The sequence below is a fragment of the Cololabis saira genome, chromosome 9, assembly GCF_033807715.1.
Source record: "Cololabis saira isolate AMF1-May2022 chromosome 9, fColSai1.1, whole genome shotgun sequence".
Lineage (NCBI taxonomy): Eukaryota > Metazoa > Chordata > Actinopteri > Beloniformes > Belonidae > Cololabis > Cololabis saira.
This window is the reverse complement of record NC_084595.1, coordinates 15584023-15598888: the sequence shown is the minus strand read 5'-3', so window position 1 is coordinate 15598888 and position 14866 is coordinate 15584023. Positions and strand designations below refer to the sequence as shown.

Here is a 14866-nt window from a genome sequence, read left to right as displayed (position 1 = left end):
CTATAGGAATGGACCCTACATGGGTTTGTTCCCCCACATGCCCCATTTATTTGCCCCTCATAGGCTTCCCAGTTGGAACCCATAACCTGAAACCGTAAGGGACTCATGCCATTGGCGCATTTCAAGCCATGAAACAGCACAAATTGGCCACAGACCCCTTTTGATGTGTCATTCGTATCAACAACAATAGAGAAGGTCGTATTCGTGGCACCGAATTGAAATGGGAGAGGTGATGGAGGCAGAGTGGAAGCGATTGCAGCTGCCGTTGGTGATGTCGCTGCAGTGACGGCGACCGCTCTCCTCCGTTGTTGCTGATTGATTTTTCACCTCGGTGCCGGTGTAATGCCAAGGCCCTCGTCAGAAAACGTTTGGCTCACGTGAATGGTAAAAAAGCTGCACAAACGTTGCCACTCCCAACCTTGTTGTCACACGGTGGTTTTTCTACCCGACCCGGTCCACATACTGAAGTGGTGCAGCTTTGATCCGGCCAAAGTTTGCTCGATGTTTTCATTATTTCAGCCGTAGTAATGAAAACGCCGAACATCTTACACAAAATGCATTTATTGTTGTAATTTAAACACGTCCGTCCATGAAAAACGTACTCAAGGAAACCACGTAACTCCTGAATGTATCACTGACTCCGTCAGGCGTTACTCTTCTCTGCGTCAAAGACGTCTCTCAGACCAAAGCGTGTCCTGTCTTCTCCTCTGAAGCCCAATTTGAAACTGTCCCTAAGTTGATTAAAAGTCCCTGTGGCTCCAGCTCGGCCTCCACTCCCATTACTGCTTCATTTGTGGGGGTGGACCCTGCTCTGTCAACTCCTAACACAATTGCATTTTCAGATGGCTGCCCATATGGAGGCTCTGGCGCTATATTATTCTAAAGGGAGAACGAGTGCTTCAGTGGTGCGCAACGTCCAGCTGCTCTGCTGGCCTTTGTTGGCCCAGCTGCTTTTATTGGTCCTACCTAGAGGTGACCCCCATGGCTGCTATGCATATTCATCAACGATCAACCCTCACTTGTTTTGTTTTTTTAATCCCGGCAAGGCGCTATTTTTATACTACTCAGAGTTGACACGCCAGAGTTGAATGAAAACAACTTATTTTCTCAAGGATGGCGGTGTATACTAATTCAACAGTAGCTCTTATCTAAAAGCATTTTAAAAATGTTTTTCTTATAGAATAGTGGAAGACTGAAATGTGTCTGCAGAAATCAGACTCTTTTATACCAACCGCTGTTAAAATGATCAACTCACATGAATTTTAATATTTTTAATATATTTTTATCTTTCTGCCTGCACTGATGAAAGCACTTTTGCTTTTACTCATTTATTATGGTTACTATGTCACGTTTTAATGTTTTAATTGTTCTTTTGGTATGTCTGTGTTTGTATGAGGATTGTTTTCACAGACTGCTAAAAGAATTTCCCCTAGAGGGACAATAAAAATGACTCTGACTCTGACTCTGATCACAAGCAGCTCTGAAAATTATCAGGTGTCTTTAAGAGACAGCGGAGAGCGAACCTTCTGAGGCTCTGACCCTCTCCGCTCCTCCGTCTCTCCGTCTTCACAGCACCATCTGGTTCGAGCTGCACGCACGTGAGTGGCCTTACAAGAGTCAGCCAGCAGAGGTGATCATCTGGCAGATCGGCAGCGGGATGAAGCCCAACCTCGCCCACACCGGCATGGGGAAGGAAATACTGGTAAGGGCTCTGCGTTTGAATTCGTCACACTTTCCGTCTAAATTGATTCCTAGATAATTTTCACGTTTAGGCGTTAATTAAGTTCTTAACTCGTTTTTCCGTCACACTTTCTATGAGATTAAAAAACAGCCGCTCTGCATGATAACGACTGGAAACACCAGAGTGTTCCCAGTGAAGACTTTAAAAGGACACTGAGGAACGTGGGAAGTTTTTGATTAATGCTCATCGGGGAAATTTTAAGTAAAAGAAAAATTAAAGGGGATTAATCAAAACGAGATCATTAATTAATTTCCCATGAATGGAATTCATTGACCCTGCTGATGAAAAAGATGGTGTAAGATACATTTGCGGACAAGAGTTTAATGAAAGATAATAATTGAATTAAAACTAAGACAAAGTTATAGCTGATTCAACGGAGGTGGTAATTTGTAAAATAGCAGGACCTAACCGGGGGTCAGTAACCGAGGCCCGCGACGTACGAGGGAGGCCGGACCCATGTTGGCTCAGCCGGACCCCGTCGGTGAAGGCCAACCCCTCGTCCCCAAACCCTTCCTTAGTTGTCTCCATGTGAGTCTACGGTGCACCATCATTGGGAGGGAGAAACTCCACATTTCGCTCTTCATAACATCAAATACAACAGTTTCTGATTTTATAAACTTAATTTTGTCTATGGATTACAATTTCATTTGCTACTTATTTTTGTCAGGCAAATCATTTTTTTTTTTTTAATTACCTGACATGTTTTGGCGATCCTTTCGCCTTCATCAGTGTCACATTTATCAGCTGATATTGAAAGAAACACTCTGATGAAGGCGAAAGGATCGCGGAAACATGTCAGGTAATTTAAAAAGAAAATTACATTATTTGCCCGACAAGCAAATGCAAATGAAAGCAACAGTTTTTGATGCGTCGTTACCTTTTACTTCTACTGCTAAACGTCACTCTACATCTTAACATACCTTTGATTTATAAACTGATGTTTGTATGCAATTGCGATTCCTTTTGATATTTTGTGCTGGTCGATCACCAAGGCTCTGAACTCCCACCCTGAAATTACATTTCCCAATTTGCTGAATCTTTTGGCATCAATATGTTTTGTGTAACTTGTTGTTGTCTTTGGTTTTGTTTGTCAACTGCTGTCCAGTTTCTGCCAATCTTAGTGTAAAAACCTTAGTTTTTTGACTAAACATTTAAGAAAGAACATCTAGATCAGGGGTCGGCAACCCAAAATGTTGAAAGAGCCATGTTGGATCAAAAACACAAAAAACAAATGTGTCTGGAGCTGCAAAAATTAAAAGTCTTGTATACGCCTTAGAAAGAAGACAACACATGCTGCATGTATCTATATTAGTTAGAACTGGGGGAAGATTTTTTTTTTCAATATGCACATCGAGAACAAAGTCGAAATGTTGAGAAAAAAGTCGGAATGTGGAGAAAAAAGTCGAAATGTCAAGATTAATGTTGAAGTACAATCTTGAGAAAAAAGTTGAAATGTCGAGAAAAAACTTGAAATGTTGAGAAAAAAGTCGAAATGTCGAGAAAAAAGTCAAAATGTTGAGAAAAAAGTCCGAATTTCGAGAAAAAAGTCGAAATGTCGAAATTAATGTTGAAGTACAATCTTGAGAAAAAAGTCGAAATGTCAAGAAAAAGGGAAAAAAAAGGAAGAAAAAAAGGAAAAAAGAAAAAAGGACAAAAGCTCAAGAGCCGCATGTCGCTCTAGAGCCGCGGGTTGCCGACCCCTGATCTAGATCAAGTTATAGAGAGTAAATAAAGGCGCTTCTACTTCCACAAGATGACTATTTTTCAGTAAGGTGTTATAAAACCAGCCATTTAACAATTAGATTTGTTTGTTTGTTTGTTTGTTTGCTTGTGTGTCTTCCAGGACATTCTGCTCTCGTGTTGGGCTTACAAGCAGGAAGATCGGCCCAGCTTCTCCAAACTGGTAGATTTACTGGAAAAGTTGCCAAAAAGGAATCGCCGTCTTTCCCACCCAGGGCACTTCTGGAAGTCAGCTGAGTATGTCAAATGAGTTAGGGACATAAAACAATCAGCAACTATAAATAGCAGCCGCCGTAACGCCACATAAATAACCCACCTCCATAAAGAATGCACTGAATCCAAACGCCAGCCCAGTGATTAAAAACTGCCCGTGCTCTTTATCTCCATGGAATGTCGGCTCGTGTGTGCACAGATGACGCGACTGTCGCTTACGTAAAGCAATCGAGATGCACGCTTGTTTTTGTTTCTCTTCTTTGTTTTGGTTCCTTTTTTTTATTTCAGCCGTACTGGATCTTTTTGCTTTTTCTTTTGTCTTCTACAAACAAATTGTTCCCCTCATTCTATTTGGTTTGTTTCTTGCCTGTATATTGCTTGTAATCTTCAACAGATCATGTCATCCTGGAAAAAAATACGTGTTTGAGAACAAATGTAGACTTTCTTTTCCATGTCTTACTCTTTTGTTCGTTGTTGTTCAGTTTGGTTTTGGATGAATGTAACTGTTGTACATCGCATACTGGATGTTTTTGTATGTTTTCATATTGTCTTGCCCATTCCTGTTGTCTGCCAGCGGTTGTGCCACCTCATGACCTCTCATGCGTGGATGTCCAGGTTATGTGTTTTAAGTCCTTTATTCTCACCGTACCACTTGAATGTGAAGACGCCGACGCCCCTGCTCGCGTGTCGGTGCGTTGGCCCAGTTCTCTGATCAGCTTGTGATCACCGGAGAACATGTGGTAGATGTTTTAACGTCTACGTCCTCGGAGCGGTCAGACCAGGACTCCCTCACTTGACGCTGTGCTGTGAATTCGCTGACACTTGAAATGTATCTCACCTGTTGCAGAACTTTACCTTTCAGACATGCTATCACTGAGCCCTTTCCCCCCAGAGCTGCATCACGCTGCACCGCTAGTCTCAGCTGTGTGTTGCATCAGATGGATTAATTACTCTACAGCTTGTAACTAGCAGTCCGACAGGAAAGTCATTTAACTCCATCAACATGAGAACACGGTTGGACCCTGATCACAATGTTTACACAGTGATTCAACCTGTGTATGCACCTCAATGATGCCTGGATGCGTTATCAGAGGAGTCAAATATCTAAACAAACATTTAAGGGAACAGCCCTCAGTCTATTATTGCGTGGTTTGGAGTTTAAACTTTAGTTGAAGACTAAAAACACGTGAACCAGAGCGGTTTTGAGCGAGAACGGAGTATTCGATACGTTAACATTAGCACTTAGCGGCAGTCAACCGCAGTCACATGTTAAGCTCTTGAGGAGAATCACATGTCATTCCACTAAAACCAGCACAAAAGGCTTTCTTTCATGTTAAAAATGCATTTAAGTAAAGTAAATATTTACTACCTGCTATCAGCAAAAACAGTGTAGCTCTGGACCCCTGTCCCAGTAGCGTCCTGCGTCACCTGCGTATCGCTAACGGCGCCATGTGACACCTCAACACTGATCAAACTGGCTACAGAGCCATATCGGACGTCATGGCAAAAGCGATTTAGAGGCTCAAGATGAAGAAAAAAATTATTAAGTATTAAGTAAGATTCATGTAGTTTTGATGCCCAACAAAAGTTTACGCTCATTTTCATCTAACGATGGCCATGTGGTTGTTTTAACTCCAGAACCCCCTTTAAGGTTTGTCTAACCTGTTTGTGTCAGCGCTACTTAAAAGCTGTGTTGTAGTCACAAAAAATGAAAAAAAAAACAAAAAAAGTAATGGGCCTCATATTGAATATTGATAGTTTAAAAAAAAAGATTTGACTTACTTTTATGCCAAATTGATCGACTTCTTTGTCCTAAAGGAGATAATAAAATTTACAGTCATATGTTTTGAATGTAGTTTGTGAGAAAAGATGAAGATATACTCTTTTTCATCACCGTGAGCGGAGAAAAGAAAAGTTTGAACATGAGAAATGCCTGTCGTTGGAGGGGGTGTGAAGTGCTGAGACGCAAAGTGGAGCCACAGTTAACTACGCAGCTCCACTGACGTGACGGGAGGCTTTTATCGAAATCTTTTGCTGTAAATTAATGTACAATGAAAATCTTTTTAATTCAGCTAAAATGCTAATCTTCTGAAAAGCGAACGAAGCTGGACAATTAATGTCAGTAACACAGTGTTACATCCTGCCTACGCAGCCCTGCTAACAAGTTTAATCGGTAATAAATAGAACTTTTCATGGACGTTTATCACATCCATCTTTACAGAAATCAGCAGCAAACATAATGTAAAATGTGAAAAGAAAGTTGGTTAGGATTTTTTTCCCTTCTTACTCTGTCTATATTATTATAGTGCTGATTAAAGTCCTCCGACTCTAAAGTTTATAGTCTGAAAACTGTTAAAATAAAATTAAAAAAAAATCCTATGTAGGTGTAGAAACTGGTTTCAGATGAAGACATCTCAGGCTTTTGTTTTCATCTACTGACAAAGTTGTTTTTGACTACAACACGTGAGCGTGCCACTACTGTATATCTCTTTTTGTCTAAATTTCTGACTTCACAGCCAACGAATGTGGTAAATTAACTTAAATCTGGCTGAATTGATCCATAAACATATCAGAAAAGACATATCAGGATGCCAAAGCCCAACCCAGGCCATTTTTCTACTTCTTGTGTCTTTTGAAAGTATATTTTAAATGTTTTTTGTGTTTTTCTTAGATAGAACAGTCCGTCGTATCGTTATACAGTGACGTTGTGGTATCATTTGAGCTGTAAACTGCTTTTATTCTCTCTTGACACATCAGATAGATTGAGACAATCCAATCATGTGAAATGACCATTTTCCACCTCATTCTATACACATCTGCCACTGCTTGAAAATGCATACAAAAAATGTGCTGCTGTTTTTATTTTATTTTATTTTCTAAGTCTGTCAATTTTGGAATTGCTGGGACACAAATAATGTAAGTGGATCATTTATATTTGTACTGTTTACAACTTTCAAGTGCATGAGAAGGACTATCAAAGATTGATTTTAATTTAAAAAGATAGATTCATCGTACATGTGTGTGTGTATGTGTGTGTGTATATATATATATATATATATATATATATATATATATATATATATATATATATACATACATACGTACATGTATAACGTATGTAAACTTTTTTCTGATGGCCCGTCGTTTATTGAGTAATTTGATCTCAACTTGTACGTGAGGCTCTGCAAAACTTTTAACTTTTCAGCAGCTTTGTTTTAGTTATGATTGTTTCAGTATATTTATAGATATACAGTACAGACCTGGACACACCTTCTCATTCAAACAAATGGGGAAGTATGTCGAAACTTTTGATCTGTACTGTATGAAAAGATTAGAATAGCATTTAAATAAAAGTACATACAACCTGTGCACATCCTAGAGTTGACAATAAGCTGAATGGACAATATTCAAAGGTAGTACATTAGTGCCAAGTGTACATAACAGATTGTAGAATATGTTTTATCGTCACTATTAATATTCCTTGTGATATTTTCTCCTTTTTTTAAACTTTTTTTTGGAATGTACAAATTATGTTGTGTTTTTGTTGAATCTTGTTTTGCCTTTGTTGATTTAGATTTATTTTCCTCCATTTCCCTTCTAATTGCATTGATACTGTGTTGTTTCTTTTCCTTGATTCTGTCCTTGTATTGTAGATTTTAGGTCCAAAAAGCTTGTATTTAATGATGCCTTATGGTCCACGGCTTAGTGATGAGTAGATTCTGATCATGAGCTCTTTTATTTGCACTCATCCTTTACAAAGTGTATGACAATAAAAAAAATATGTTTTCATTTTGAATGTTTTCTGTTTCTTTTATGTCATCTTCTATCCAAGTCAACCTTCGTCCATATTTTACTTTGGTTAAAGTTTTTTAAATTTCCAGTTGAAAGTAAGTTGGTCCTTAACGACTGACTGCTTTAGTGTCAGAAATGGGGAACTTGTTAAAGGTAGGGTAATGAGTTCTACATGATTACTAACCCAGCATACCTTTTTTCTTTGGTCATAGTCACAATATGTCATGTTACAAACATTTAAGAATCGTAAGAGAGCACAGGAGACGTGTTCAGCTTTAAACATGGAAAGATCAAAGAGAATAATAGTTTTTTCTTATTAAACTGCCCATATTTGTTAGGAAAAGCAGCACTCCCTGCACAGAAATACGCACAGAAAATGAAAAGCCGAAACATAATTGCAGGAATGTCAAATTCTTGACTGAAATATTATCCTTTATCACTTTCAGTAAACACCTGAACGCTGAGCAGGTTGCATTTCTCAGATCTGGGCACAACCCCAGTGCAGGCCAATGATAACACCAAACACATGCACCTAGGCAACAAGCTTTATTCTGATACGTTTATGTCATATTACCCAGTCAATCAACTCTGTGTTTAATAGTTTATTTGTATAACTTAGGAGGAAGGTCAGTCAGATCATGTCCCAGAAAACCGTGGTGATCCCAAGGATATTGACTGTGTTCACAATTAAATTTTGATGCATTTAACATCAGCTCACCGGCAACCAAGCTTGCATGCTGATCGTCGTCCACATACTTGTACGGTGTGTTGACTGTGTCTGTATCCCTCAGTGTCCGACCTGTGACTCTTCCACAGAAGTTGAGTTAATGAGGGCCAGGAGCAAAAAAAATGGAAGGCTAGAGAAGAAGAAAAACAGAGCTTTTACCTGTCTGCCCAAACCAGTCGCTCTGTCTACCACCATCTCTGAAGTTTAGCTGCTGAAGCGTAAAGAAGTCCACATCACCAATCTGAGGCAGGCTGAAACCCAACAGAGCGTGATTATTTGGTTTCTGTGAACATTCGTAGAAGTGTTAGAACCTGATACGGTTCAGTGCATTTCTTTTTACAGTACAGAAAGACATGAAGAACAAAAATAAAAACAATAGGAATTTAGAAGATGCTTAATGTTCTTAAATTGTTGATCGGCTTGCCTAAGTTAAGGTAGATGGTACATTTGTCTGCTTAATTAAAATCCAAGTTAACTGAAGCAACAGCAAATGTGTGTCTCAACAGGAAACAGGAGAGCCTGGCGGCTTGGATGCGTCACTAAAAGCTTGAGATGTATAATGATTGCAAGTTAAATGAAATCATGATAACACGTTTTATGAAAATGGCTCCCCTCAAGGAGAAAAGAGTAAGAAGATAAGAAAAAACCGAAACAACAAAACTTGTTTAAAATATCAGTTTCAACATTTTTTAGGACTAAGACAAGTAGCAATTTTCTGTAGGGTGGGGTGTCCGTCTGTCTCCTGTCTATATAAACAACAACAAAACAGCTGAAGCATCTTTGGAATCCCATCCTGCACGTCCCCTGGAGCAGAGACACAGAGGACACGTCGATGACAGACCATAATAAAAGACTCAAGAAAGACATTATATCAGGGAAAATGAGGGATGACTAAATGAAACCAATTGTTAGACCGAGTTATAAAAATTGGGTCCGTCCACAACTATTCAATTCAATTCAATTCAATTCAATTCAATTTTATTTATATAGCGTCTATTACAACAGAAGTTGTCTCTAGGCGCTTTCCAGAGACCCGGAACATGACCCCCGAACTATGAACTATGCGGTCTAAAACAGCAGAAGAGTACTTTGTGTTACATTAATTAAACAGAAAAGACAAAATAGTATGTTTTATCTCATTTATTTGTTAAAGAATATGATCCATTATTACTTCTGCAAGTTGCAAAAACCTGAACTGCTAATGTGCTCCAGTCGACCTCTACCCTCCCGCAAGACCAATCGGACATAATTTGGATGTATCTATTAAAGGTATTGTGACATCATTTTTAAAATGCTTTTAACACTATTAAAAGTCTTGACCAACATCCCTCAAATGTGTCTAAAAGAGTGTAACAAGAAAAACTTCACTCCAGTACTCCATTCCTGGCTTTTTATGACGGTGTTTTTTTGCGCCGTGAAAAACGCGTCCTTTTCCCCCTTTCTTGTCAATCATTGCCCCGCTCCTCCTCCCAACCTCCTCCTCCTCCAACCAACTGCTACAAACTTCTGCCGGCGTCTCCACACACACGCGCGCACACCATACCACAAACACCCACACACACAGCCCAGACAGGGCGACTACAGCCCGGGGATGAAGTCCGTGCGCACACGGAACCGGACTTCTAACAGCGGCGTCGGAGAGTTAAGCCGGGAGCGACAGGCGAAGCATGCACGGAAAAGCAGCAGGGCGAACCACAGCAAACAATCATAAAAATAAAGGCATGCAAGCAGCACTGTCCCCTTATCTTAAGTCCAGTCAGTGGCCGCGGGTCTTTTTAGCAGTTTTCCTCCGGTGATTAGAACAAAAGAGGCTCTAAACAGCTCCGTGTTAAGCCTGATTTATGGTTCCGCGTTAAATCGACGCAGAGCCTATGCCGTAGGGTTCAGCGCACGGTGCGCGTCGCCGCGTAACCCTACGCCGTAGGCTCTACGTCGGTGTAACGCGGAACGATAAATCCGCCTTTATGGTGCGCTGGAGAGGAGAGGAGGCAGGGAGCTGGGTGGAGGGGGCGGTGATTTAGCGGGTCTATACGTAACGGCCCGCCACCAAATCACATGCGCCGTTTTTGCACAGTTATGCGGAAAATCCCAGAAAGCACACAATACACTGAATGTTAAAAGTTTGTTGTTTTTTGGGTGTAATTGATGTCAAGACACCCAACAAAACACAAAAAATCAAGAAAAATGTGTTTTTCATGTCACAATCCCTTTAAAGTCTGAGCTGCACAACCCATTTGTCGAAGTGTATCATGGACAAAGCACATTTTTATATCCGTCCGTCTTTTCCCAGTTATCCCTGGTTGGGTCATGGGGGCAGTAGCCTAAGCAGGGAAGCCCTGCTTAGCCCCGCTGTTAAACTGCTGTTTGTTCACTAGCAGTTATTGAGTGAAAACTTTACCACTGAATGACGAGGTTTGCATACTTCAATAAAATGTATCCAGGAATATGAATGAGAAGATATGTTTGATTCTCAGGCACCTTTCCAAAGATAAGAGGAAACCTCGCAGATAGTCAGTATGTAATAAATGTAATTTCCCTCAATAATTAGATGACCACATAAAAGGTTTGTCATAATCTCATAATCATAATTTCTCCAGAACCTCCACCATTATGTTTTATTGCCTAAACATTATCACAGGCAGGAGTCTGGTGTTGAGTATTTGTGATGCTCCGCCTCAGCTGAATTGGTGCAGTTTGTATTTATATCATTGAAACAAAGGAAAAGAAATGGAGGAAAGGATAAAATACATCTCCAAATGTGATCTAACCAGCAGCTCTGTTTTTCATCAGAAGGGGGTGTGGCTCCACATTTTCAACTTGATGGCATTTTATTAAAACAGTGGGACACATGACGACAACTCTGTGTTCACCTTCACAAACATGACTTAGGTCTACAAGAACACAGTACACATTTTTCAAAACAGTAAATTTAGAGACACAGATTAGCTCTGCCACATAGCGTCCAAGAAACTGTGGCGTTCTCTTTATTCGTTTAAAGACGCCCACATGGCTTATTATGCGGGAGATGTATTTCATTAGAGCAGAGGTTTGGAAGGCAGACAGACAGGGAGAGGGAGCAGAAGGGTGCTATAAAGGGGATGTACTAAAAGGTTCAGCTTTACTGAGCCCAAAGTCGTGCCAGTTGGGAGACGCTTGTTAAGCCTTGGAGCCACGAAACACACTGACAGCACCTGCATGCTCATCACAATAAATCCCACACAGCTGTTGGCCCCATTCAGCGGGCAAATACGTTTAACGCCAATGCCAGAAATATTCGTCTTGTCAAATCAGGTGGAAATGTCTTACTGACTGAGAACAACCAGATTTGGGGAAGGAGATTTTGGCCGTCAACCTGAGGGTGATTTCCCGTCATGCTGGAGAGGCTGAGAGGGGTTGACTACCCTACAAGCACTTGGCAGATCACACTGGTTGGAACTGTAGGTCCCAAAAATAAATCTTATATAATGCAAGAGGATGGAGGATGTGACCCGGTCTTCCCCTCCAGCGGGCCCTGCGCTGGCCCATCTGGCGGCTAACGTGCAACAATAGTGCCACTTGGATTTACCAAGACACAGCAGTTTTCATTAGTGTGGAATTTGAAAACATTTTAAATGTTTGAAAGTGTGACTTTTCCTAATTATTTGTTTTTATAGTCTTTCTATTTTTATTGTGATAAAGTCCACTAAGCCATTTTGGTTGGGTCTGCATAGTCCCTGCAGGTTTGTGCAACAATGCAAAGAGCAAGTTATTTGCTTTTTAAAATCTGATCATAAATCACATCAGACTGTAGAAGAAGACATGTATATGCAAACATCCACCATGTTTCTACTTTCTATTGTCACTTGTTTTATATTTATGGTCAGGTTGTTAATATACCATGCCAAGGACGACAAAACAATAAATGAAAAACACCAAACTTACCCTGCACTGTTTCACAGTTATCAAGCACAAGTACATGTGTCCACAACTCAAACTGGGAATGGATTTAGATTCTGACATTTACAGCCAGTGCAGAAATGTTTTTAATTTACATTTTATCTAAAGGCTGGCAGGAGACAAACCCTGTTAAAAGTAAAGAAGTGTAATAATCTTTTCTCATGACAATAGTATTTACATTTTTTATTTTAAATTTGACTGTTAAAGACGGGATAAGGGATTTCTGAGGGACGTCACGTCCGCTGTTATTTTAAATAAAACATCAATAAGACATGCAGAGCTGGCTCCTCCCTCTCTTCCGTGTTTCCAAAGAAAATATGACCCTTGCAAGCTTTCTTTTGCCCAATTTCTCAGCTTTAATTGACACCATTTTGTCAGGACATCACTGCTCACCTGCCATTGAACAAAAGAAGTGACAAATTGTTGGAGCAAACAACCCTGACAGTTAGTTGGAACATGCCCACCCTCCCTCAGTTACCACAAGGAAGCTCTTTTGGTCTTGCTTAGCTCATGCGAACCTAACAAACATTCTTATTATCCATACGTCCGATGAAGCGCAATCTCCCCTACTACCGACAATGATACAAACTAGATGCCGCCCCTCGGTTGCAGCCAACTCACAAGTGTTCTGACCTCCAACCCCCCCCCCCTCATGAGTTGGTACAATAAGTAGGAAATTAAGATTAGATGGGACTTGATCAAAACAATGTAAGTAAAAGTGTTCAAGGTCTTAAACAGAATCACTTTCCATTAGGGTTGCCACCTTTCAGAAATAGAAATAAGGGACGCCCTGATTTCAGCAGCGCAGGAGCCAAAAAAAATCCCCGAAACTTCTAAACTGAATAAAAATGTGTTTATTTTATATGAAAAAACAAAATGCTTTGATTTAAAGTTTAAAGTGCTTTAATAGCATTGAACTTGCATGACTGTACAGACAGACAGCCATACTAGCAACTGAAATATCCTCCTATGCTCTGTATGTCCACATCAGCCAGGATGTGTAATATAGCCTACAGGTGAAGAATATGGTGTAAAAGTTAATTTATTTCAATAATTCAACTAGAATATGGTGTAAAAGTTAATTTATTTCAATAATTCAACTAGAATATGGTGTAAAGGTTAATTTATTTCAATAATTCAACTAGAATATGTTCTAAAGGTTAATTTATTTCAATAATTCAACCAGAATATGGTGTAAAAGTTACTTATTTCAATAATTCAACTAGAATATGGTGTAAAGGTTAATTTATTTCAATAATTTAACTAGAATATGGTGTAAAAGTTTATGAAAATACGGTACAAATCGCGTCCCGTATTAGTTCAATACGGGACGCAACATTTTTTTCTCAAATAAAGGACAATTCCGTATTTTACGGGACGGGTGGCAACCCTACTTTCCATCCTAAGTATTAAACTCTCTTCAGACAGACATACACTTATTTGAATCTACGCCACATTTTTAACAATACAGAGCACATTAATGGATTTAATTTCACCGATGCAGATATTGTGTTTACTGTTTGTCTTTATTCTGGAAATCTCAGTTTAAAACTCAGTTTTGGAATGTGTTTTAACTTTTTGTGTGCAAAATCCAAAGTGGTCTTCGTGGACCTGAAATGCAGAATGTGGCATCCTGCAGATTTGGGTGTTAAGATGACGTCCATTTTAATGTTGTTTCTGTTTTCCCTCCTCCCCCTTCCTGCTCCAGGCTGTAACGGAGGCGTCGCTGAGACTGTGTCCTTGTGTGAAGCTCGCCTCTGCTCTGATCACATCTGCTCCACCGCCCACCTGCCCGCCCCGCCACCCGCCCCGTCTTGCCCCAGCTTACTTCCACACCCCACACCTTTCCTGCTCCTCCTTCTCGCTGCAGCTCTGAGACATACATGTTCCTCCACATGCTTGATCGGACCCTTTAGCGGTCAGTATCGGCCCGCTTTGCCCCCGTGGGTGACCAAACAAAACCACAGATATTCAAACAGAGAGGCCTTTCTCCACTCTATGCCTGAAGCCCTTCCCAAAAACGTTGTTTTCTGTTGAGAAATATCAACACACATCAAGCATCATTCATGTTGCCAGTCATCTCTCAGCAACACATATGTGGGTGTCGAGTGTTAAACGCTCACCTTCTCACGAAATCGCAACATCTCATTATGCTGTAGGGTTTTTTGTGACATATTTTGAAGTTGCTTTGCTCATAAAACTCATGCTTTCTTTCACCAAACATTATTCATATTGGTACCCACAATGTTAAAATAAGACTAACTGACCGGATAAGTAAGAGTTTATTTGCTCAACTGTTGAAAAAACCACTGAAGGCAACACCGGGGAAAAATTCCCCAAGACCCCCGTAGTCCTGACGTGGCACAGCGCCGCCGCACGTACATTTAACGACAGCGATACATGTAGATATGTTTACCAGCTGAACCCTCATGTTATCAGCAAAAGACACGACTGGTGAGCACTTAAGTTTACAAGATCAAAGTCTGTCAGTGCAGCAAGGTAGTTAACCGTCATGTAGCTGAAGCACCACATCTGTGTAAGTGAACATGCGTCTTTTAAAACATTTACTTTACACCTGACAAAAGGTGAGAACTGCTGGTCAGGTAAATTCCCTTTACAATACTCGGAACCACCCGACAGGAAGTGAATGACAGGCCCTCGGCTACATAGGTTCACAGGGACTGAAACAGAAAACACAATTTTTACGCAGAAACTCG

The 14866-nt window shown here is 40.3% G+C and overlaps 1 protein-coding gene across 5 annotated transcripts in view; it reads left to right on the top strand.

The window, feature by feature from the left end:
• ksr2 (kinase suppressor of ras 2) overlaps positions 1–13974 on the top strand; it is a 163030-nt gene extending 149056 nt beyond the window's left edge. For 4 of the 5 annotated variants that reach the window (XM_061730541.1, XM_061730540.1, XM_061730538.1 and 1 more), the window contains 2 exons: positions 1573–1702; positions 3585–7450. In XM_061730541.1, the coding sequence (XP_061586525.1) occupies positions 1573–1702; positions 3585–3731 (277 nt within the window). In that variant the 3' untranslated portion in view covers positions 3732–7450. Of the gene's footprint in view, positions 1–1572; positions 1703–3584; positions 7451–13857 lie in introns of those variants that run through there. The other variant, XM_061730539.1, reaches the window with a different exon arrangement.
• Positions 13975–14866: the final 892 nt, after the last annotated feature.